This window comes from Lissotriton vulgaris, chromosome 5 (genome assembly GCF_964263255.1).
Source record: "Lissotriton vulgaris chromosome 5, aLisVul1.2, whole genome shotgun sequence".
Classification (NCBI taxonomy): Eukaryota; Metazoa; Chordata; class Amphibia; order Caudata; family Salamandridae; genus Lissotriton; species Lissotriton vulgaris.
Genome location: NC_141693.1, coordinates 742050710 through 742076981, shown reverse-complemented (window position 1 = coordinate 742076981; position 26272 = coordinate 742050710). Strand labels below are relative to the sequence as shown.

The window sequence follows — 26272 nt, the reverse complement described above, 5'->3', positions numbered from 1 at the left end:
ACAGATGTAGAGCTTCTAGTTCTGAAGCACATTTCCTGTCCAATGCATTTTGTCTGCATTGATTGCCCTGCCGTGGTTCGATATTAATGGGGAGGGGTCCCTCCTGTCCACCAATTAGGTTCAGATTAAAATCTCCTGTTATTATCATGTTTTCACTTGGGTAGATTGATTTCAATGACTTGATTGTAGAGACTAGTTGTTTTATCCTTTTCCCTTTATATTTTCCACGGGGATGCATATAGATATTCACGATCAGAAGTCCCAGGTTAGGGGTAATTTCCACTTTAATACATTGCATCCATGTGGAGTCTAAGTCGATGCAAGTTGGTGACCAGGTGAAATCTGTTGATGTAAAAATGGATAGGCCCCCTTTGGCCCTACCGGAGCGTCCATCCTTTTGAGCTGGAACGAGGAATTCTTTGTACCCCACTAGAGGGGAATTTTTGGTCTGCCATGTTTCTTGAAACAATAGAATTTTAAATTGGGTTATAAACTCAATAAAGTCATCTTCCTCCAGCTTCGCATTTAAACCGTTGATATTCCATGAGCAAATCTTGCAGCCTTGCTTTTTACCCGTCATTGGGCTGCTGTCAGTTCAAACTACGTTCCTATGTAATTGTGCCCGAATAGTGTGTTGGGGCCTTTCGGGCATGTCTGCCTCTTGGTGTGCGAAAGTGATTGTAATTTGCCTCAATCCCTGCACTTCCACTTCAGTACTACTTCTTAAATCTGGCCCTTTGGCGTTTTTTAGAAGGCATATTTTTGGGTTTTGTTTCCGCAGTGGGCTGGGATAACGCGCTGGCTCCACTATTTTTAGTTCAATGCCCCATGCGGCGAAAGCCTCCCTATGAGACAGGATTAGATCTGTGGTGAAATGGTTGGTCCACGTTGTAATTGTTGAGTCGGAGCCTGCTTGAAGAGGGTTCGGTTTAAACTCAATTGATTCGAGGTCGCTCGATTTTAAATGTCGCAGACCTGGTAGTTCTTCTAGAAGTCTTAAAATGGCCCCTCTGTTCAGAATATCATAAGACCCTCTTGAACTGTATTGTGGGTTAAACTCGATTTTATTACTTGTCGTGGGCCGTTTTTGGATTTTAGGTTGTCTATTCTCTTCAATAAAGCGATGGACCGTTCCTGCTTGGTCCGCCTCTGGCACTAGTGTTTGTGAGTTTGCCATCAGTGCGCTGTTAGCAAAATCTTGTCTGTTAGGGACTGGGGCTAATGATACGTGAGAATCTCCACCCTGTGTATCTCGAGGGTTAATTCCCTTTATCGTTGCAACATTGTCTAAGTTAACTTGACATTTAAAGTCTGGGGCTTGATTAGGTGAGTTATTGTCACTTAAATCCGTCTTTTGATCAATGTTTATTTTTTTTCCCAGCTCTTGAAGTGGTACTTTATGGTCTGGTTTTTGACTCGCGGGTTTAAAGATGCTGAACACTTTTAATGCGTTCGTCTTTGTCGTTGTTTCACATTTTGCTACTTCTGAAGTCAAGGGCGCCTTGGTCGGTGGGTGGGCCGTCGGTGTAGACCCTTGCTCTGACGTTGTTCTAGTTTGAAATGGAACGCTCTCGGGATGCTGTTTGGCTTCCTTATTCTCGGGATTGTTGGTAGATTTTTCCAGGAAAGTTTGTGGAACCCATCGGTTGTGTGCTTTCGCATTTCTGGCTTTCCTTAGTCGCTTTCGTTCTCTCTTTGTAAGCGTTGGAGCCTGTTTGATCTGGTTGGCGATTGGCATGACGTTGGAAATTTGCCCCTGAATCAGCTCGGCCGCCTCTGTACGATTAATCGGGTTGTGCTCATCTGGTCTTGCTGGCGACCGGTTTTCCTTTGCTGGAGTGTAGATGGTCTAGAAATTCCGAGCGCTCTTCGCCCCTGCTGGCTTTGGTCTGCCTTGTCACCCTGCCGGTGCCCTCTATGGAGTGCTGATTACCGGTTGGTTCCCTTGCTGTTGAGGTTGTTTCCGTGGGAGAGTCTTTTGGCGAGTCCTTGACGGCCCCCAGTATCTGGGTCATCAGGTTGGGTAATGTGGCCAGCTTGTCTATTATATTGGAGCAGTGACAAGTGTAGAATGTGTGATCCTTATTTAATTGGACCTTGGTAATCATAGTGTTTAAGTCTTGTAGGTTTGCTTCAATTCCCTGGACGTGAAACGCTAGGAGGTGGAGCAAATCAACTTGAGTATCCATCTTGTCCGCGTGATAGGACATGGCCGCTCCTATGGTTTCCATTGTTTTTAATAATTGCGGCCAGATGGAAACCTTTTGACTATTCTCTGACGAATCCCCCTGAAAATGAATGGGAATAGGTGATATAGGCGGATATGCAAAGGGGTCTGAATGCGTTAGATGCTCCCGCAGTTGGTCGCTCCCTGAGTTTTTGTCACTACTCTCTTCCTTCCCAGGGCCTGGATTGTTTTGAGTTGATAACTCTTGTGTGCTTCGTTTGAGTGTTACAGACTCAGTTGCTATTAGATTTAGTTCCTGTGGCTTCGGTGTCAAGCGATCTTTAATGGCATCGGTGTCATCAGTATCTCGTCCGGTTGGGGCAGAGCGGCACTTTGTTTCCAAACCCGGCATAAGCTGACTAGTCGTTGGACTGTGTAAGTTTGCCTGTGGATTTGGGCACTGTTTTTCAACACGGGGTAGCGCCTGAGGCTGCAGAAGGGATTCCTCAATTGTTGTTGGGGACGTGTTCTGAATTAAATGTGCACTCTGCAGACTCTGCTCTAGGAAGACCGAGTCGTCAGTTGCGTCCGGGGCCCAGTGTACTAGGGCGCGCGCAGGTAGTGAATGGGTAGGTTGTAGAGGCTGAGAGGGTGGTTCCCCCTTAGCTTGCTCTGAGTCTTTAGCTATTTGTTGAGTCTTTAAAACATTTGACCAGAGGGGGCCAGGCCCCTTGCACCCGGAGTTCCTTCTTGACTTTACCGTTTGGACTTTGCAGGATTCACTGTAACACCTTGGTCGGTTTGGTGGTGATACGGACTGTAGGACTTCCTTGTTTGCTCCCTCCATATAAGCGTTATATTGTGTACTGTTGCATTTGGGGCCGGAGTCGTGAGGTGGGGATGTTTTCCTACTCACGCTCCCGGTGGAAAGTCTTTGGCAAACTTTGAGAAAGTCTGTGATCAATGCCCTTTTGCTTGCTTTTAAATGCGGGGCTTGTTCACTATGTACCGAAAGTGGCGTTACATCTCTCGAAAGATTTCCCTCATTCTTCGTTGCGGGACTGCTGGTTGTGCTGTCCTGATTGATCTTATTGGCTCCCTCATCCAAGCTTAATGGACCAGGATTGTCAGATTGGTGCGACATGCCTAGGGGGGTTATTGCGGAGTTTACGAGGTCTGTGGGAACAGTGGCAGGGGCTGTTGTCCCAGAGCCTTGGTCCTCCGGGGATAACTTTGTGGAAATCCTACTCCTACCCACGGCTGACCCTTCGGCTACCTCCTCCTCTTCTACCACCTCGCTGGTCATACGTGTGGGGCTCCCCTTAACCTTCTTTGTCTTCCCCTGTGATGTCGCAGCTGTGGCATCCGCGCCCCGTGGTTTCCCCGACCTCATGCTGATTCTAGGTGGACAGTGCCGTTTGACTTGTGGTCAGTAATGAGGTAACGAGGTAGCGCGGTAAGCTGGAAGCGTTGGTGTTGAATATTCCCCTTCTTTATAGCGTTTGTCACTGTTTACAGTTTAACATGTGTATTAACTCAGTTTGCTTTGTAAAAAGTTTATAATGAGTTGTAGTGTTTGGTTTTGCCACTTATAACAGGAATGGTGAGGTGGTGGAGGATGGCAGGAGGCAAATTGCAGAAATGACTGCAGACTGCGAGTGAGGTTTGCAGGGTAGCAAGCGGAGCACACGGGGAGGCACTCAGGCTGGGAGGACCTAGTCAACCAGCCTCTCTGTGTCCGCCCCCGGCTCTTACTTTGCGGCCGCCTCTAATGGCTGCCGCGCTTGCTTTCAACTCCCCCTCCGCCTCCGCCTCTTACCTTACTGGCCCTGCTGGCGCCTGCTCACTTGTTCCAAAGCACAGTTAGTAACTCCACCACCGCTGGCTGGCTGAATGCAAGCAGTCTCTTCGTTAGTCAATTTTTTTCCAGATATTGGGGGGGGGAGGCGGCTCACGGGGTGACGGGGTGACCCACAGAACCCACAGAACGGGTCCCGCTTCCGTTCTCGCCGCCCCTCTCGCAGTCCCTCCAAGATGGCTCCGGGATTGCTCCCACGACCCCCTGGGCAGCTCTCTCCTGCCTCTCTCGGGCCGCTCCCGCTGGCGTTTCTACAGTGTGCAGTGTGCCTACCGCCGTGGCTGTCCGGGGTCTCAGCCTGGCCACACACTCAAAAAGCACACAAAAACCACTTGCGGCTATTACCGCGTCTGGCGGGTGCTGGCGGCCGGCACCCGGAACGACAATTGGGGTAGTTGCCGTGCCCTGCAGCGTCCGGCTCGTGGATCCAGCTGCAGTTACTGCCGCACCCCAAGCGCCAGCCGCCGCTGACACGCGGCTCCAGCCGCAGCCTGCTCGCCAATCTCGGGAGTCGTTGCGCACCAGCCACGTCCGAGAGCACAGAACAGTGCAACCGCGCCCGGGATGCCCGGCAGTGAGCAAAAGGTGGCGGCTGGAGTCGGCGTCTCATCGTTGTCCTCCTCACCACTGCTCGTGTGCTCGTGTGCTCGTGTGCTCTGCAGCTCTGCAGCTCGTGTGCTCCTCCTGGGCGGAGTCAATGGTGTGTAGAGCGGGGCTGAACCTCCAATACAGAGGCCTGAGCTCCTGGCTGACTCTCGGTGTGATCCTGGGTGGAGTCATCAGTCTGTACCCTCGTACGGCGGATCATCCTGTGAAGGGGGCCCATTAGGGCTTAGTCCCCATAGAATGATACGCACAACTGGCGCACGGCACGTCAGGGTTTTGTGTCACACAGAACTGGGCGATGCCTCATGAGGCACATTCCCTGCCTGTGGAAATAGTGTGGGATAATTGTTTGACTCTAGGAAACGGATCTTTTGCCCAGGGTCTCTCTGCCTTTGCCACCGGGTACTAGCCCAATGTGGAGAAGTATAATTTGACACTTACTCTGGAAATTACAACACAAAGAGAGGTGCGCCGACGTGCTGAGCTGCATTGGGCAATTGGGCATGAGGGCCTTTATGAGGAACATCTACTGGCACCATATAGAGACAGGTACCATGTACTCTGGGTGGGCATCCCTCTGAGTTACATCAATAAAGTTAGGTCTCTTATAGATCAATTTTAATACTTTTCACTTTGTTCACTTAAGCACTGCACTATAAAATCCCATTTGATCACCATCTGTTTACATCTGGTAAGACCCAACCTTTTAGTAGAGATCACATACTCTGGTGTATTGAGGGCTGTTAACAAGTTTGTAGCCCCTTTTAAGCTTTGAGTAATGTGGACAAGGAAACCCAGATGAAGAAAAAGATCACCAAGTTCGGTGACTGATGGGTATCCAAGGAAGAGATAAGATCTCTCTCTGTATTCAGAGTGGGTTGTTTAATGTTTTGTGAGAGATTAGACAATGTTTGTTCAGACCCATGGATACTTTTGTTGTTGTACATCCCTTTGCAACCATGGGCAGGTTTCAGGTCGCTTCTGTAAGACATATTCACCTGCGATTGAGCCAGGGCAGCATGCAGGTGGTGGTAGTTGTCATCTAACAAGTGTGCTGCGGTGCATAAAAGTTTGGTAAACACTGCGTTAGAGCCAAATCGCGACAGGGTATGATTGACCTTAGCATTACCTTTATTCAGGGAAAGGGCAAGTAATTGCACAGAATGTTCCCCTCTGGTTCCCACAGACTTTCCTGGCCCCTGGGTTATCCTTTTATGGGCTAGAACCTGAGATTGGAAGGGGCATCTTCTGCTACCGGTGTCCCAATCACGTTGATAGTCAACGCTGAGGTAGATGTACCAGGAAGGGCATGATTACTACTTGGGTTTTCCCTAAGTTATGGGGTCAAACTACATTGGAGCATTAATTCTACAGTCCTAAGGAAGCACCCAGCATTCCTTCAGTCCAAGTAAGGTCAGTGGGCGATAGATAAGTAACAGCGAGTGGGTAACAGACACCGGCTGTTCAGCGACAGCGTGCCACGGGGCACGTGCGCTTCACGAACACAGAGCTGCAACCAGAAGGGTGCCAAGTGGATCAAACCAGTAAACAGGTTTAAGATCTGCGTCTCTGGCCATGCAGTTGTGCGAAGCCAGTATCATTTAGAGGTACGCCCAGGTGAAAATTGGGTGCTTCTTAATGTTCTCATGACCAATGTGGTTTGTGGTATCTCCCAGCGAATCCACTGAAAGTGTACTGCAGCTACATGAGATGGGGAATCTGGGATTCCGACACTTTTATGAGTTTAAGCATCCAGGGTCAGAGATGGTTAGCAGGTATTGGCATTTGTGATCCAACGGCAGTGAAGCAAGCGAGGTGCACTGCGGAAGTTGTCTCAGTATTAAAGGTTGAGGTGTCGCACATAGCGGGCATAATACATACAGGGTCAAACCAGATTTCACAACAATAAGGTGTTCACCAGGGTTAGCACACAAAGGGGTCTGTGAAATTGTCTGGTCAAACGGGAAGTAAATGCTCCCCGGAACCAAGGGTAGGTGACCTGTTTCCGGGGTTAAGCTGAAAAGCCCGGCCCGGTCAGCTAGATTAGCCATGCTTGGTGTGGACGCAGTCAGCCAACATAGTGTGCTGCTGTCCCAATAAATGGGGTGATAAGGTATCAAGCACAATGTGCTACTATTGCAGACAGTGCGCATTGTGCAAATCGGACAGATTCTCCAAGCGGGTATTCCGAGGGGTTTCACCACAGAGAGAGTTGAGCGGGCGAAATTCACATAAGGAATAAGGGATGCAGGGTAAGTGCTGGAGGGCAGTCTTGCTCATTGTCACATACTTCTAGTTATCAACATTTCTGTGTGTCATGATTTCCAAAGCTCTGTGACTGTTCAAATGTTAAGGACAACAATTCTCGCCCTAATAGCCAATGTAGGCAGGAGGGTTATGGGAGTATTTAACCAGCAAGTGGGCTGCAGTCCCATAGATGTTGAACATAGGTGTTAAGGTACACTCCTTGCTAGAAGGACAGCAGCTAGGTAAGAGCAGCAAATAGATGGGGCATTGTGAGGCAGGGTGTCTGAAACCATCCTGCCCAGAGTTGGCGCGGGGCTGAGTCATGTGACGCAGTGAAACTTTCCCGAAGAGGGTGAATAGTGCTTGACACAACTTCACAGGCCAAAAGGGCCTTTTTGTTTCATCAGACACTAGCTGAACCAGGCTAACCTCAAAGGCTATTGGGATATAGATGGGGTCATTTATAACCAGTAGGGATGGTTCACTTTCATCTAGAGTTGCAGGAGGCTCTAGACAGGAGAGGTTGCAGGTAAGACTATAGTTGTTTTGGTGGGGGGCTCTGGCGGTGATGGTGGCCGCCTCCAGAGCTGTGGCAGAGTTACAGGGCGATCTGGAAGCAAAGAGGTACAGAAGGGTACCTCTAAACGGCACCAGGGTGGGTGCCAGAGCCAAATCCTAGGAGCCTCATGGGAGGTTCCTGGAAAACCGTGTTGGCGTCCCGCTAGTCCTTTGGGCGGTTGTGGGCCTGAACAACCGGGGGATTTGCTATGCTATGCTCCGCCCTGAAAGGGACGTGAGTAAGAAGGTACCAAGTGTAACATGATCCGGAAAGAGGATCACCAGTAAGGGCAGCACAGGTGGGGTTCGACCAGTGCTGCCTGGCTCATCAGGCGGGCAGGCGATCCAGTTGGTTGCCTGCCCTTGGATCGCCCGTAAGATAACCCACCTATTACATAAGTGTATGTAATAGACCTGCAGCAACTTTACCCATACAAAAAATTGTGTTGTGTGCTTATTTATTGGCATGTATGTTATTTTGGAGGGGTGGGAAAGGATGCCAATGACCATACTAGAGATCTGCAGTGCCATATCTTAGCAAATATGGCTTTGTAAATACTTTTTCCCCATAGAACTAAATGCAGCGCAGCAACTTTGGTTGGTGTGCTAGATTGCACTATTGTTTATTAAACCCCACCCCACATACTTGCTAAAAACTAAAGGTTATGAGATGACTCCATGCCATAAGGGACATCATTTTCCTGTCCAGACCTGTATTTTAACAACCAATCAAGAATTTGTATTTCCAGCCCAATAGCACTCTTACCCACACTCGATGGGATGGCGGCCCTGAGTCCTCAGGTGTACTTTCCCAGCCTAGCAGTGAGCAGAACTCTGGAATCTGAGGATGTAGTGGCAGTCCTCCTCCAATCCGGTGGCAAGTCTTCTTCTTCACTTCATCCAGGGGTGGCTGCTGGGTCATCCCAAACTTGACAGGTGATAAATGGCTCTAACTCCACAGGTCACCATCCGTTAGGTGATTATAACTGCATGCCGAACTAGGGCAACGCCCCTGGTCCTGGATTTCGGTGGGGGTCTTCGCAGCGCACACAGGGCCACTAGTCTTCTCCATGATTGTATCCGAGCATACGGGGATCACTTAGCAACATTGATTAGGCAACAGCCCTGTTTGGGTCCCAGCACTACCATAGGTCCTCACTTCGTAGCAGTATAGCAAAAGAGCAATGACTCTCTCTCTCAGCAGCAGCACCCGTCGGGGATCAGGAGGGAGAACATAGAACACGTGCAGATGACTTGAACGGTGCACCAGTCCACTTCTCTCCACGGCCCCCACCTGGCATATGGGGGTTGCACAGCACAAACGGGCAGATGACCGAATGGCACACTGTTCTTGGCAGACCAGAATCTCTCACTCCATTCCTGGGGTCTTTTCAAAATTATCTCCACAGGACCTCGCTCTCTCCAGGCAATGTCCTTCTACTCACAGGAGCCATTGGTTTTGGATCAGGCAGAAGCCGGCACTTCATGTGAGTTTTCCTGATTCTCTTGGGTGATGTCCGTCAACCAGCATGGAAGACTGGAAGACCCTTGGTTCCCAGTTCTGGTCTCAACAGGCATATCTTGTGCGGAACATTTTCATGCTGATGTACAGGTTCAGTTTGGGAATCTTAAGCGCCCCTTTTAATAATCCATTTCCAGACACACTTGTGTTTCTGCCTTTGGAGTTCATGTTCTGGGGGTTGCCCCTTTTGAAGTGAACACTCCTTTGTTGTGCTCTTCCTTCGGAGAGCAGTCTATCACAGTAGGACAATCTGCAGTCTTAAAAGAACCTAACACAGTCTATGGGAGGGACTAGAGGTTCATACCTAGATGTCAGCCTCAGTGATATGTGCATCAAAAGGTTCACCAAAGGGCCGCAGTCCTACTATTTTGATTCTATTAATAGCCCTGCTTCCTTCCTCTGATGTGTCCAGGCCCCTTTGACCAGTGCCCTCCTTTCAGAATCAAAGAGCCCCTATGAATGTGCATCGAAGAGCCTGACTCTTGCCTTCCTCCAATGTGTGCCTCACCCTGCTCTCAGGAATGCAGCAATACACAAATGTGTCTGGGGAGAACTTCTTCCTCTCCCTGCTCCTCCAGCAAGCCCCGGAACCTCCAAAATTGAACCCAGTGTTTTCTATGTGTTGTGTTCATTGCAAACACACGCACACAATACTGTGCACCCACATACACGCATGCACAACCTCCAATGTACCGTACCCTTGCACAGGCATCTATGAGTCCCAGCGTGCTCATGCAACACCGTGTGCTATTGCCTATATGCAGTACCAGCTCACAACCCACATATGCTCCCAGGCGCACACGCAACCAGTTGTGCTATTTTCTGTTGTACTTTGTCTTTCTACAGGCACACATGTATTCCAGCATGCACATACAGCCATGCACACCATTTTCTAACGCACAATACCTTTCCGCAGGCACACACATCCCAAGGCTGCATACAATGCAATGCAGGCCAAGGGTAAGTTAAGCACATAGTAGAGGGACTTTCCTACAGAGGATCAGAAGGCACCATTCATGTGACATAGACAAAAAGCCCTGTTCAATCTTTTTGATCAGTAAAAACACAGTATGCTGCTGTCATTGCGTTGATGCTACTTAACACCTGGTGAAAGCAAACCATTTGAAGGTAGCTTTTTGGGTGCCCCTCCTCATCTAAGCAGGCCACAGTGCATGAATCAGACCTAAGTCATAGCTCTCATGCATGATCCATGTTCACTCATGACCAAAAATCGTCACCAAGGATCCAGATATCACTGGAGCTGGAGCACTCAGGGCCAGGCTACATATTTATCACCATGCGAGTGACTTTTCTGTCCCAAGTCCCAACACCTGCAGTCTCAGAACTGCACAACATGCACTCCTGGATTCAATTCCATTGTTCCCTCTTGAACACATTGTGTGATCCATAGCGCATCGCTTTACTTCACTATGTATCATTTTTCTTAACCATCCACACTGAAAGCACAATTCAGGATACGTGCTCTACAAAAACCTCATTTATATGCCGCTAATATAAAATAATATTGCTTCACATTGAATTACAATATAGATTTATAGACACCGTGGCAAACTGACACATTTTAAGTAATAGTGGTAACGTAATCGGAGTATTGGGACATTCTTGAATGCCTGATGTTTAAAAAAATACTAATTTCAACAAATGTCGCTCCATTCCGTAATATAATCGTATCTATTTAACTGACGTACTCATAAAACGTTGATTTTTTTTATCTTAAGTCCTTTATAATATTTTTCATGGCGGTTTGTTGCCCGATTTATATCTTTTGATGGCTCAGTTTGTGCTTTAGCTATGAGAGCCGAGCCAGACCACAGGGCTCTGTGTAACCCCCTCACCCCCGAAGAACCTGAGTTTCTCCTGCGTCATTGGCTGGTTTAGCAGTTTTGTCTGTCGACGTTTGATTCCCTGTCCCGCATTTAAGGCAGTAAGGGATGGGCGCGCTCCAGAAACGTTCTCGCACACCACCGTGCTTGCCCAAGAACACTTGTGTAGCTCATTAGAGGGCAGAGATGTGAGCTTTGGGTTGTGGGCGGGCTGTGCAAAGGTTGGGAGTGTGTAGCGGGGTAAATGGCACTGAATGAGGTGGGCGGAAAGCCAGGGTGGGGGTGGTAGTGAGGGAGAGAGAAGTTCATAAGTGGAGCAGTGCGGAGGACTGTGCAATTGTGCAATTGAGGCGACAGTGAGTGGGGTGCTTTTGTTAGAGAAGTTGTGGAAAGGTGTGTCCTGAGAGCGCAAAGAGGAGTTTAATGGTTGAGCCCAGGGACGCAGGCAGAGTAAGGAGGTGGATAGAAGAGGGAGGCACGGCAGGGGGTGGAGCCGCGCGCTGAGAGGCCTCACCGGACAGTGCTATTTTGAGCCTCGGCCAAAGAGCAAGAGGCCGCTCAGCATGGCACGCACCGGCATGGCTCGGCTCGGCTCTCTGCTCAGACCCCCCTCCTGCACTCTGAGGGTGTCAGGGGCCCTCTTCTCCAGCAGGTGTCCGGGCAGAGGAGCAGCGCCTGCGGCAGGGGAGCCCGGACTTCAGGCTGCGCTCTCCTCCGCTGACAGACCGGGTCTCCTGAGCCCAAGGGGGCTCCGGTCTCTTGCGTCCTATCGCACCGCTTCGGGCACTCCCCTCAATGTGCCCCCGAGTGCGGAGACCGTGGCCCGCCCTGCGGGGATCTGCACCATGCTGAAGCTGCCCTTCCAGGCGTCACCAAAGGGCTTGGATGCAGCTTTCATCGGGGTACCCCTGGACATCGGCACCTCCAACCGCCCCGGAGCCAGGTAACAGCGAGCAGGGGTGCAGGGGCACAACTTTACTTAACTATCCGGGACAGGAGTGTCAAGCAAGACACATTTTTAAAAACAAGCACTGGCAGAGCCAATAGGTTCCACAAATGTGAGAGCTATTGGCTTTGGCAATGTGCTGTACAACAGTGTGGCTGCTGTTCAACCTGGCTAAAAATGAATGGGGTTTGGTAGATTGCGCTAGATTGGAGTAATATTGGGAGTGTGGTAGAATGGGGTGAGTAGATTGTCTTAGACTGTGGTAGGGTAGGTTGGGGTGGGGTAGATTGGAGTGGAGAAGATTGTTGTGGGGTATGTTAGGGAAGACTGGGATGGGGTAGATTGAGGGAGACGGACTGGGATGGAGGAGATTGGGTTGGGCAGAATGGGATGGGGTAAATTGGGGCCCATTGGACTGGAGTAGATTGGGGTGGGGTAGATTGGGGCAAGTTGGGGTACATTAGCCGGGGAGTATTGATGTGAGCAGATTGAGTGTGGTAGATAGGGGTAGGTTAGGCAGTGTAGATTTGGGTGGGGCAGAATGGAGACAGGTAGGTTGAGGTAGATTGGAGTGGGGTAGATGGGAGAAGATTGGAGTGGGTAGATAAGGGTGGATTCGTGTGGGATATAGTGGAAAATTGGACTGGCATAGATTGGGTCAGACTGTTGTGGAGTAGATTGAAGTGGGGTAACTTGTGGTAAATTGGAATGTGGTGGATTGGAGTGAGGTAGGTTGATGTAAATTGTAGTGGGGTAGGTTGGTATACATTATATTGGGGTAGATTGCAGTGGGGTAGATTGGGGTCGGTTGGGTGAGGTAGATTGATGTTGGGGTAGACTGGGGTAGATTGGAGTGGGGTTGATTGGGGTAGTTGGGGAGATCGGGATGGGGTAGATTGGAGAGGGATAGATTGAGGTAGATTGGAGTGGGACAGATTGGGGTAGATTGCAGTGGGGTAGGTTGAGGTAGACTGGAGTGGGGTCGATTGGAGTGGGGTAGGTTGGATAGACTGTAGCAGTTGGAGTGGTGTAGACTGGGGTACATTGGAGTTTGTTAGATTGAAGTGGAGTAGATTTGGGTGTGTTAGAGTGGGGTACATTGGAATGAGGTAGATTGGAGTGAGGTAGATGGGGTAATTTGGAGTGGGTTACATTGGGTGGGGTAAATTGAAGTCTGTAGACTGGGGTAGGTTTGGTGGGGTAGACTGCAGAGGGGTATACTGGAGTGGCATACATTGGAGTGGGGTAGAATGAACTGGTGCTGATTGGGGCAGACTGGAGTGGGGTGGATTGGGGTAGGTTGGGTGGGGTATATTGGGGTCTGCTAGATTGGAGTGGGGTTGATTGGAGTGGGACTGATTTACACAGATTTTAGTGGGGTGGATTGGGGTAGGTCGGGTGGGGTATCTTGGGGTCGGGTAGATTGGAGTGGGGTAGATCGGTGCAGACTGGGGTAGATTGCAGTGGCAGCTCCTCCGCTAAGGCAGAGGAGCAACACCCCACTGCTTTGCAGCAGTGAAAGAAAGACAACAAAAAGTGATAATAACTCGAGGTTATTATCATTTTATGTTTTCCTGCTGCAGCAGGTTTGCGGGCGGATCGAGGCTGCTCCGATGATTATAATCCGATTCAGGCTGGTCAAAAAGTCAGGCACACTTTGCCTTTTCTCCACGCAGGCTGCATTACGGCCTGCACGGAGAACATGCCCAGGCTCCCATTCCCTGGCTGAGCTCCGAACCACAGTGCTCAGACTGATCACAAGGCTGCATTGCAGAATTGTGATTGGTTCAGGGGAGTCTGGGTGCTTCCTGTTCTGGCCCCAGGGAAGAGACAATGGAGGAGAGATGGATGAGAGACGCTGTGATCAGGTTTGTGTTATTTTTTTCTTTTTTAAACCCCTTTACCCTCCCCTCCCACCCCGTCCCCTATCCGTGATGGCTGCCACTAGTAGAGTGGAGTTGAGTAGATTGGAGTGGGGTAGTTTGGGTAGACTGAAATAGTTGGAGTGGTGTAGATTGGTGTGGAGTGGCTGGTGAAAACACAAGCACTTGTATGGAGTACATAAACACAAGTAAAAAAGTCACTCCAAAACAGGAGCAGTGGATGGTCACAGGTACTTGACCAGTGCTCTAAGACCAAGCAGCCTTTACATTTGCTAATTAACAAATTGCACACATATACATTTCTTTCAGGGACCAGGCACCCTGATGAGAAGGCTTGTTTCTTCTTACGCTCTCTGAACTTCCCTTGTCTCCACAGTACAGGAGACCCCCTTCCCTTTCAGCCATGGCATCTCACCTGTCGATATTAACTGCAGTGGGACCGTTTCCTTTCACAAAAAGAAGGGGAACTATTATTGTTAAATAAAAAAAATGTGGGCACATCATTCCCCTCCGATCACGCCAACATCATCCTCTCAATCAATGAAGCATTTTGTGCTTTTCATGAGACAAGCGAAGAGCACGCATGAGTGCATACGCAATCACTTCAAGATTAAGCTATGAAAAACTATCATTGAGCACTGCACTGTAACTTATTGGAAAGACAAGTAGCTGAACTTCGACAAAAATATTGCTTAGATCCACACAACTTAATTTGAGCTTGTGGTTGCCGGTGGGGGGCACTGGCATCAAGGGAGTAGCCAGGAAAAAAATGACCCCCCACTTTGACCCACATTTGACATGACAGTGAGTGGAAAGGGCGGGATAATTCTTGCCTCCGAGTCCTTAATAGAATTGAAACTTTCCGTTACATTAGCTAGGACATTTTTCATTCTATGTTGGGACTGGAGGCAAGGATTATGCTTGTTCAAAGCTTTCCCACAACCAAATGAGCCAAGATTGGTTTAAAATAAAACCTCTTGAACGTGGAATCTGAGGACCAGTCTGCTGCATTGAGGATATCCTCCAAACGCGCCCCTAGACTGAAAGCCTTTGAGGCCATGGCTCCTCTCACGAAGTGAGCCCCAATCTGGTTAAGGCTAATGCCAGCTTCCTGCATCACCCAACGAACCCATCTAGCAATGGTGGGTGAGGAAACCGCCTTAAAGGGTTTCCGAAGTGAAATGAGAAGTTGCCTTTCTCCAGAAGGACGTATCTCCTCCGTCATTTCCTCATAAGCTTTGAGGCAACGAATCACACAAAGCATCGGGGAATCCGGGAACTCAGGATAGAAAATAGACCTAGCATGGCACTTTGTGCGCCAAAGCAAAGTAAACGTAACCCCATCTGGAGTAAAAATTCTGTGAGAAGTGTCTAAAGCCCGAACATCTGACACGCTTCTAAAAGAAATGAGGCACAGAAGCATGGCCAATTTAGCTGACAACTTCTTCCTGGAGAGGTATCTATTCTGTTGCCAGGACAGAAATAAGTTAAGGACTTGATTAACATCCCATAGAGCGGAGTAGCGCGGCTCCGGAGGAAGGGAGAGGCGAATGCCCCGCAACAGACGACAAACCAGGGGATGCTCGCCCACAGGGGAGCCATCCACAGGGACGTGGCCAGAAGACACCGACGACCGGAAGGTATTGACTGACCGATAAGCCAGGCCGTTGGAGGCCAGTTGAGCCAAAAAATTCACAATGTGGACCACTTCCGCGGCCAAGAGATCGAGACCTCCTCGCATACACCAACTGGTCCATCTGTTCCATGCGGATCTGTAAATTTTGACAGTACTGCCCGCCCATGCCTTGGAGATAAAGGACTCAGCTTCTCGCAAAAGGCCAGAGGCTTCCCATCTACTCCTGAAATTCACCACCCATGAGCCTCAGTGAGTTGCTGACCACCAGCGGATGAGGAGCCCCATCCAGAGTCGGAAACTGGGAGAGTAGGATTCGAAAATCCCAAGAAAGTTCCAGAAGAACCGGAAAGCACGCTTGGGACCTCCACAACGGTGTGATCACCACCAGATCTGCTGCTTGCCTGTGAACTTGCGCATTCACCCGCGTAATCATTGCAAAGGGCGGGAACGTATAACCCTGCTCCGCCTTCCAATCCTGGAGGAACACGTCCGTAGCTACTGCCAGAGGGTACGGCCGCCAGCTGAAGGAACGCGGAGTCTGATGATCCAGCCTGGACTCAAACAGGTCTGCTGAAAACGGGCCCAAAGGCGGCTCAGAGTCAGTAAGATCGATGGATCTAGACGCCAAAGACTGGAGTCCCGAAAATGGTGAGACTGGAAATTGGCTTCCAGATTGTCCCTGCCCGGGAGATACTCCGCCGTGACGGAGACTTGGTTCTCGAGGCAATACTGCCAGAAGCTTGCCGCCAGATCTGACAGGGCTTTTGACTTAATGCCCCCCAGATGATTCACATAGTGGACTGAAGAGATGTCGTCCATCTTCAGAAGCACACACGACTGCACTGAGTCTTTCGTCCAACAACGTACCACAAAGGACCCCGCCAGAAGCTCCAAACAGTTTATGTGTAATCTTTGTTAATCGGGTGACCACAACCCTCCTGTATAGAGATCTCCGCATCTGGCAACCCAACCGAGCCAGGTGGCATCCGACTCTATCACAATGTCCAGAGCGGAACCAAAGATCGCTCTTCCGTTCCAAGCGTTCATGTGGGCCAACCACCACTGAATCTCGGACCTTGCCTCGATGGACAAACAAACCGTGTGAGAATAAGGATACCTCTTGCGCAGGAAGAACCCTTTGAGCCGTTGTAGGGTCCTGTAATGGAGCGGGCCTGGGAAGATGGCCTGGATGGAAGGGGACAAGAGGCCTACATCTCCAGCAAGCTGGCAAAGGGAGATCTGCTGCTGGTGAGAACACGACACAGTTTGTGACGAATTTTGACCACCTTCCTGCCCGGAAGGCTGAGGGTGGAGATTTTGGAGTTTATGACGAATCCCAAGAATATGATGCTCTGGAGGGGTTGCAACAGGGGTTTCTTTTCATTGATTACAAACCCCAGGTCTTGAAGGAGTGATACCGCCATCTGCAGATGCTGAGACAGGTGCTTGGGACAAGCCGCCATCAGGAGTAGATCGTCGAGGTATACTATCATACGAACCCCCCTGGACCGCAGGAACTCCACCACAGGCTTGAGAAACTTGGTGAAACACCAAAGGGCCGAAGACAGGCCGAATAGGAGAGATGTGAACTCGTAAGTGCGCTGACCCCAGTGGAATTGGAGAAAACTCCGATGTGGCGGGAAAATTGGCACCACCAAATACGCATCTTTGAGGTCCAACCGAACCATCCACTCCAATGGTCGGAGGACGTCCCTGAGGAGATGGATTCCTTCCATCTTGAAATAGCGATAAACCAGCCATTGATTGAAATAGCTCAAATTTATCACTGGTCTTTTGCCCCATCCGTCTTGTCGACCAGGAATATATTGCTCAAAAAACCCCGGGGATGTTGGGTAGTGAGGGCGATAGCGCCCTTTCTGAGCAGAGACGAAACCTCTCTGTCCACTAGGCGGGCGTCCTGGTCCAAAAACTGGATTGGACGAGATGGGGACGATTGCACTGGGGACCCCTCGAATTCTATATGAAAACCCCTCACCATTTTCAGAACCCACGCATCTCGTGTGATGGTCAACCAAGCCTGAAAATACCGAGTTAATCGCCCGCCTATGTCTTGAGGGGAAGAAGGGATAGCTCTCACCTGGGCTAGAGGCTGCAGCTCCTCCATGATATCCTCTTCCTTTACCCCTCCTTCCTCTTGTGGGGTAGAAGTTCCTGAACCTGAATTTGGTCCTGGTACTGGTGTGAGCCTCTTTGGTTGTTCTGGCATTGCTGGCGACCGGCCGAGCGGCCCCTACCTCGGCCGGCCCCGCAAAAAACATGAGGGAACACCTTCTTGATGTTGGACTGAGCCTGGTCTAGTGACGTAAAGGTGTCCACAAATTTACTGAGTTTCTTCACGAAGGGCTCGCCAAAGAGGCCTCCTTGGATGACAGGGCATGCCTCCGAATTCGCCAGGTCCCCTAGCTTCGGGTCAATTTTAATGAGAAGGGACCAGCGTCGCTCTGTGGAAAGAGCACAATTTGCACTTCCCATAAATATGACCACTCGTTGTGCCCAGCCTGAAAGGGTCTCAGGAGAAATGATAGAGCCTGACTCCTTCGCTTCCCCTGCCATATCAAGAATCTTTGTAATGGGGCCCAAGGCATCCAAGAGTTTATCCTGGCAGGCCCTCCAGGATCTATCTATCCCATTTTTTGGGTCCCTTATAAATTTCTGAAGGAAAGTGCCCATGTGCGGGTCAATATTGGGCGCCAGGGCCACCTTACCATCCAAAGTGGGGCGGGGTAATTCCGCCTGTAAGCAGTTGCGAGCCTCTTTCTCCAGAGGATGCCGTATGTGGGCCGCTACATAAGCAGCAACTTTATCTGCTGGGGTCCATTCAGATGAACGCGGGTGGACTATATCATTGGGTTCCAACATGTCCCCGGTACTTGGGGGGTCCTGCGATGTCCCGGGAAGAGACTGAGGGACTGGGACAGCAGAAAGGGAGGCCTGACCTGATGGGGAACCTGTGTCTGGGGTAGGGGAAACCTTAGCCGGAACCACTGGACGACTAGCCATAAAGACCTGCCTAAGGTGGTCGAAAGCATCCCCAACCACACCCACCTCGCATGACCGTTTAGGTGGTGTGGGGCTAAGAGGGTTCTGGGCAGAGGTAGACGGAACCTGGGGAACAGAAGGAGCAATCTGTTGTAAAATCTTAGCAAAGGCTTGCTCTATCTGGCGTGAAAGCCTACATTTGAGAGGGGAGATAGCCTGGTCAATAGCTTTATAAATTGAGGTGTCTACCGCCTCATAGAAAGCATCCCCTCATGGCATGTCTGCAAGGGGGTCCTCCTCCTCCTGATAGTCATCCGCATAGTATTCCATAAGGATGCCCGGACAAGCGTTGTGCCAAGAAAAAGAAGTGACTAACACTGGCCTCGCAAGGTAAGGCTTTAACAGGCTGGGTGAAAGCCTAAATATATATATATATGCCCGTGGGTAAACCGCAGAATTATACAGGGTTCTAAGCCCAGGGACAACGCTGGTCAAAAATCAATCAAACCTCTTGAACAGGGTAAATAGGTCTGGGTAATGTCCCTCACAGTACCCTCTTAATATACAAGACCTTACAGGTGTAATTCAAATAGCCTACAACTCTGCCTTCAACAGAAAGTTGTGGGCCAAGGCAAGAGTGTGGACACCGGTAAAACAGCAATATAACTACTCCCAGCTGCCGTTATACACCCCTCGAGGCGTCTCCCTCAGACCCGGTTCTTACAGAAGCGCGGGCGCGATGTTTGAAAAATCCTCAAGAGAGTTCAAACGGCGCTGCGCTACACTGCCTGCCACGCTCTCTGGCAGCGGGAGGCGTAGAACTCACACCAGCGAAGAGCCGGTAAGGGACTAGAGACCGTACCCGTGGCTATAATCTTCACAGCGCAGCCCACAGGCTGCGACAGATAATCTGTAATAAAAACGTGCCGAAGGACAAAACCACACGCGCTGAGATCAAAGCGCACAAAGCTGCCAGAGAACAAGCGACATTACCGATGCGGCGTGAAGCAGCGCCCGACCTAGAACAAAGTGCTAATTAGCACAGACAGCAATAAAAACATGCGGAAACACAGCGTGAAGCAGCGCTTACTCTAGGACAGCATAATTAACATATCCAACAGTGAAAACTACTGCGCGAAGCCACGCCTGTTAAAAAACATCATTGAATAACAAGCACTAGACAGAAAACACTGAAGAGTACTTAATTTGCTGCGTAGCAGCGAAGAAAGAGGAAGAGGGGACACTGTTGATGGACTATGGTGGGCTGCCTGAGCCCAGATTGGACATTGGATATGTTCTGTGATTGGTTGTTACCATGTGTTTTGTTTGACTACATTTTTCCCATTGTTTCATGGGAAATGTAGTCTTCTTGTATCTTCGCTGCTGTTCATTAAAGTGAAGAAAGAAGGCATAATCCTCTCCTCCAGTCCTGACATAGAATTACTGAAGAATTTAGCAAAAAAGCTCCAGTTTTTCAGTAATTTCTCGAGGACTGCTAAAAAAAACCCCCAAAATAATCAAAGTCTACTTACTGAGACTGAACTTCCACCGAGTTTTTTGTGGGGTCCTTTCGAGAAAATAATGATGCCTACAACTTCAATCCATCCAATTGGGACAGCTGTGTAGTTTACTTAGATCTCACTGAATATTCACCTTGTTTGCAATCATCCACTACCGTATTCGTCTTTCTGCTTTAACAGTACAGCTGTCGCAGGATAATTATGTGAGAATTACCAGGAAAGGTGTATTGCTCCGCCCACATGTTGGAAGCCAAGATTACATGTTTTGATTAGGCAAAAGTTGTGTACTGTCACAAAAAATTGACCTCCACAAGATGTTTGAGCTTGAACATTCAGGGGCAAACGCTTGCTATTGTAATAAATACTATTAAAATGCACTAGATAATTTATGGTGTTTTTCACTGGCAGCAGCACAGACAGTTGCAGCCGGTATAGCTCGGGGTGAGGGGGCAGGGTTGCGGGGAGAGGGATGTCATGCAGGGTTGCGGGGAGAGGGATGTCGTGCCAGGGGTGTCACATGGGGGGTGTCATAATTTAAAAAAACGTACTTTTAGGCCGGGTCACGCGTCTTCTCTGCTCCTGCTCTTTCTGTTTCCCACAGGAAGCAGGCAGCCTCACTCCCTCCCCTAAGCCAATCATAATGCTGCAATGCAGCGTTGTGATTGGTTTGAGCGCTGGGACATGGTTCTCAGCCAGGGGCTGGAGGGGTGGGCATGTTCTCTAGAAGGGGAAAGTGCGTATGACTGGTTTGGGTGGCCCGAGAGAGCCAACCAAACAGTCACTGAGCACTCAGGAGAGGGCAAACCACTCCTCCCCTGCCCTGCACTGTAACCAGAGCAGCTCGCCCGCCTGCGAAAGAAACATAAAATGGTAATAGCTAACAGTTATTACCATTTTATGTTTCTGCTTCTCACACTGCCTTAAAGCAGTGGGCGATGCTCCTCTGATCAAGTGGCTTACCAGCAACAGGTACTCTAATACCATATACTCACCTGGGCCCATAAACACACATTCACACAACCTGGTAATAAACCGCTGGGGTCAATTGTATATGATTCTCTACCATTTCAAGATTAGTCACTTCTTATTCTCAACTAATCTTTCACTGATCAAAAAGTTCTCTCCTCTGGTCAATGGACCATTACTTGAACTAGTAGATGGTGAAATGACATAAAATAATCTTCTTACATTTGATGAAATGACCACAGACTCGGGAAATATTTTGAATCTTTATCTAGATTAATTTTCATGTGAACCACTTACAATGTACAGTACAGTCTCCGTCATTCATAGGAAGGAAGATTCAATCAATCAATTATCAAAACACATACTTTTATATCTAGCAATGACTTATGCTCAGGAAGGAGAGGATTGAGAGAAAAGAACATTTGCACAAAACACGGAAACTATATTACCTAGGATGGTGTGAAAAACAACTCCTGGCCAAGGAGCTGGGAAGGGTCCCCCGGGAAAGATCAGGTGACAAAGGCTTCAGGACAGGAATCAGGACAGGATAGATGACCTCTCTACCACCGAATCTTGCGAGGCACCCTCTCTGGCACTCTCTTCCTCCTCGAAATTCTTCCGCAATCTTCTTCTAAGTAAATTAATTTAGGCTAAATTGGCTAAGCATTCTATTCTTCATCGGCATTTCTTGTCACTCCGACAGCATCCCGAGCTCTGCAGAATTCAGCAAATCTCCTTCTAACTAACTAGCTAAGACTACCTCAATTATACCCTACAATATTCATGTACCTCCCAATAATGTGTCAATATCCTGAAACTACTAACTCTGATTGGACAGGCAAGGGGAGATGATCATCACACCATGCTTATTTTACAATTTAGTCTTTCAGTCCATTGTTTAAAAATCCCACCCCTTAATTTTTATTCATAAAACTTTATTCCCATCCGTATTCACATCATATTAGAAACCAAAGTATAAACTTAATGCATTTCCATTCATTTTAGAGCTCTACAAACTGGTTCCCAGGGTATGTATCATTTGCGACCTTGGACTGTGTTCAAGAGTCACATCACTTCTTCCGGCTTGTTCATATCACGCATGTGCGGAGATCAGGTGTTCAACAGACTTTAGACTCATACGAAAGGCCCAAAATACGCACTAATAAAAGAGTCAAAAGACATATGTTAATTTCAAAGATAAAATGTTTCACTATATACCAACTATCTCTACTCCCATTCATTTATTAATGCTTTCCCCGCATTAGCAATAGTAAAATAGCTTGTTTCAGTTTCAGCCAAGCAGATGCTGTGCATGTGAGCTTTCAAGCAGCCATATTAATAGCATTTGCGCAGTTTGTCATACTGCGTAGATGCAGCTGAGGCATGCGCAATACAGATTTCCCGTTAGCAGGCATTTTAGAATTTTCCTCGAGTTACTTATTAGTAATACACATAGGCAAGCTTCTCTTTCTTTTATGTTCAATGTTGTGCATAATATTTTATATTAATATAAATATTTATTATTTATAATTATTTTATATTAATACATGGTTAATACAATATTAGAAGTTCAATGAGAGGATTGTCATCGAGCAAGTCTCTTTTCTACAAGTCCTCGCTCCATCAATCCCCTCTCTGATGGCATTTTTGAGCCATCACAAAATCACCCATCCCAACCAGATGCCAACTTTAGCATATCTCATTTTATTTACCTTTTTCATTCTTGTTCTCATTATTGTTCTTCAGATCTTTCATTTTATCATATTATTTTCCCTTCATTTCTTCTAACTGTATCTCTTCATACTTTCTTTTTATCCCTTTTCCATTTACTTCATATCTTCGTCTTCTCAGTTTATTTGTACAACACTTACACCATATTACTATTGTTAAGACTATTATAGTTATATCAACTAATGGAAGAACTACTTGGCCCAAGAAACTTTTCTCACAATTAGTAAACCAAGTCCATATTGAGGAAATACTCTTTGTTAGTCTCTCCCAGACATTATCAACCTCCAGTGGTTTAAATTTTTCATGAACTTTTGTAATATTCTTAAAATATACTCTAATTTCTTTACTTTTCTCTGGTATGTAAGTGCAACAATGTTGCTCCTTCAACATTTTACAGACTCCACCTTCTTTTACCAATAATATGTCAAGCGCAAGTCGATTTTGAAAACCATAGACCTAATTGCAACCATTTCTGTAGTAATCATCAAGAAACCTCCAGCAGTATCTGTCGAAAGACAATCAACTACTGTTGACAACTGACAGATGCTATGTGAATTTAGAACAATTCCTACTGAAGGTATCAATGCACTAAATATATTGCCTATTATTTCTGAAAAACTAGCTCTGTTTCTTCGTGTTAGTTCATTGGTGTTTTCATTGCTTCCAGTGATTCTTTTTACGTGATAAATTTTCGGAAATACTATTTCGAAGTAGCAACTCCCATACCATTGTGCAGGCAGCTTATAGTAAGCTTTATTCCCACACACGTAGTATACTCCAGAAAATACTGGATCTGTTCCCCCTTTTAGTCCCCAACCTCCCAAAATTAAGAAGTTATGTTCACATTCACTGAAACCAATAAATATGTTGTTATAGTCTGTCTTTAATCCATGGAGGCAGGTTTTTCCCTGTCTTTACAAAGTCTAGGGACATTGAAGCATGAGCTTTGCCAGCTGTAAAGGTTCCCTCTATCTCAGCCCAGGGTGGTATATTTGTTTTCTGTTCAGCAGCTTTTCTTTGGAAATCCTGTCTCCTTTCTTCAACTTAATTAAAAAATACTTTCTCTTCTTCCTCCGCTCAAACAGCCCTCCGCTCAAACAGTCTCAGTCATTTCAGCGCCAAGACGCCTGTGGGCATTCGTGCGCTCTACAAGTCCAATATTCAAATCAAATCTTCGCGTAATGAACATGTAAGGTTATTCTTGTGTGCCGTCACTATATCTAATAACTTGATTGTTAAGAAAAATTCACCCATAAACTGTACATCTAGACTACTAAACACTGGGTTCATATTCTTTGAATAGAAATTTCTGTAAATACCACCTCTATATTTGAATAATAATTTTGAAGTTTTCCTGTTCTATAAAATAAGCTTGATAATATGTTACATGGAATACCATGTGTTAAAGGCAAATGATGATATGTAACTCCTTCTGCTACACTGGTAATTTCATACAAACATTACAATCACTAATCTCCATTGTATCTACGTACTGAAACAATATTTTTTTAATACATTTAAAGATGTGTCATTATCTGTTACTCTGTGATGTAAGTCTACCTCATCTGTTGCTTCTAATTCTACTCAATCTCCTCTCATAGATGCTGTCTTTTCATTAGTGTCTGTGTCATTCTTCTGGTCTGTTTTTATAAGATAAGGTACTGCTATTCTTAGAAATAGTCATACTATGATCACTAATAAAATACTACATACTACAGCATTTCTTTATACAGTTTTGTTTTGGTCTTTCAGCAATCCTGTCTGCAGCCATTTTGACTTAAGAAGATTTCTCTTCTTTTCTTTTGTTATGAATCAGAATCTTTAGTACTTCAAGAAGGCCTCACTTCCCCTTCGTCAATCTGTTCTGCAATTATTTCTTCATCTGTATCTTCATTTAAATCTAGATTTTCAAAATCTTCTAGTTTATATAGGTCTACTCGGGACCCTTGAATTTATTGTTCAAGACTTTCAATCTTGGACTTCTTTGAATGTTTTTAGCAACTGACTGTTCTGACTGAGATTGACTAGTAACTTCATTCACTTGTTCTGGGATTTCATTTAGTTTTCTCAACCCATATTTTAGCCTTTTGACCCCTCCTGGCCAATTATCATCTTTTCTGACCCTTTTAACTTGCACTGCACTTTCACCTTCTTTGTCTCTCCTTAGCGTGTTCTTCTACACCTATCTGATCCTCACTAATTTCTTGTCTTTCTAATCTTGATCTACTTCTTGTTTTAATGATCACCTCAGGTATATCAACCACTGGTATCCAGTCCTCCTGACTTGTGCTCGGTTGTTCTTTGTCAGTCCCGTCAGAATCTATTCCTCTAGATTGTTCGACTGTATAACCTTCAGCAGCCTCAACTGTTCTAGTCAGTTGTGGTCTCTTTTCAGCAGGAGCTGGAACCCTCTTTGTGTGGCTTGCATGGATCCAATTGGGCAAACCTGCGCACTTCACTGCTGTAGTAGTGACCAGTATGGCTTGCTGTGGATCATCCCACCAAGGTACTAGGCATGACTTTCTGGTGTGCTTCTTCACTACCACCCAGTCTCCAGGATTCATATCATGCGCCTGATCCGGCTGCCTGGCAACTGCGTCTTCTCTAACCTGGTGAGACACAGAAAGCACCAGGTCAGCCAATCCTTTGCAATAATCCAATACCAGATCATCAGAAATATTCAGTAATATATGTCCTGATATAAAGGCTTGTCTCATTGCCCTTCCCATTAGAATTTCATGGGGATTCAATCCTGTGTTTCTATCAGGAATACTTCTGAGTCCCATCAAGACAAGAGGCAATGCATCTGGCCAATCCATGGAGGTGGACGCACACACCTTTGGCAATCTTGACTTGATTTTGCCATTCAATTGTTCTACCACTCCAGAAGCCTCTGGGCTGTATGTACAGTGCAGTATTTATTCAATGTTAAATGCTTCACGGATTAATCAAATTATTTCATCATTAAAATGAGGTCCTCTATCTGATTACAAAGTTACTGGAAAACCAAAACGCAGAATAGACTCCCTCAACAATAACTTGAAAACTGTTCTCCAGTCATTTCTCCTAGTAGGGTGTGCTTTCACCCTTCGGGAAAACAAACCCACTATGACAAGGACATACTTCATTCCCTGCACGGTGGAAACTCTATGAAATCGAGTTGTAATCTGATGAATGGGCCTTCTGCCTTTCCAATCTTTCCCAAACTGACCACTGTCTTCCTACCTGGGTTTATTTGTTGGCGTATTATACATCTCTGGCAAAGAGTTTCTGCGACTACCCTAAACTTTGGGTTATACCAATTTTGTCTAAATAGTCTGATCATAGCGCCCCTGCCTACATGTGTGTCTCCATGATACATTCTTGCAAATTGAGACAGCAAACAATCTGGGCTGACTGGTCATCCATCGTGGTACACCCACACGTCGTCTTCTGCCCTCCTGCCACAACCTGATATTATCCATTTTTCCTTGCACTTTCTTCTACCTCATCCTGCAACTGTTTCAACTCATCCCATGTTTCGAAAGCTGAGAGTAGCATAAGTTGGCAGCTGATTCCACATGTCTCCATTTTCCTGTTCAATGAAATATTGTTCCTGGCACAGTATTGAGCAACTTGGTCAGCGTATCGATTACCAGCCACCACATAGTAATTTCCTGACTGGTGAGCTGCACACTTGACCACAGCTATTTCTTTTGGCAATCGTATTGCTTCCAACAGTTCTTTTACAATTTTCCCATTTCGAATAGGGGACCCTGAAGAATTCAGAAATCCCCTCTGCATCCAAA

General features: G+C 47.3%; 1 protein-coding gene across 2 annotated transcripts in view; it reads left to right on the top strand.

Moving 5' to 3' along the window:
• Nucleotides 1-26272, top strand: part of AGMAT (agmatinase (putative)) — a 219545-nt gene that overhangs the window by 44220 nt on the left and 149053 nt on the right. The window contains exon 1 of one of the 2 annotated variants that reach the window (XM_086922180.1): nucleotides 11020-11745. The exons of the other annotated variant lie outside the window; for it this stretch is intronic. Coding sequence (XP_086778306.1) covers nucleotides 11366-11745 — 380 coding nt within the window. The 5' untranslated portion in view covers nucleotides 11020-11365. Of the gene's footprint in view, nucleotides 1-11019; nucleotides 11746-26272 lie in introns of those variants that run through there. 2 annotated transcript variants of the gene reach the window in all.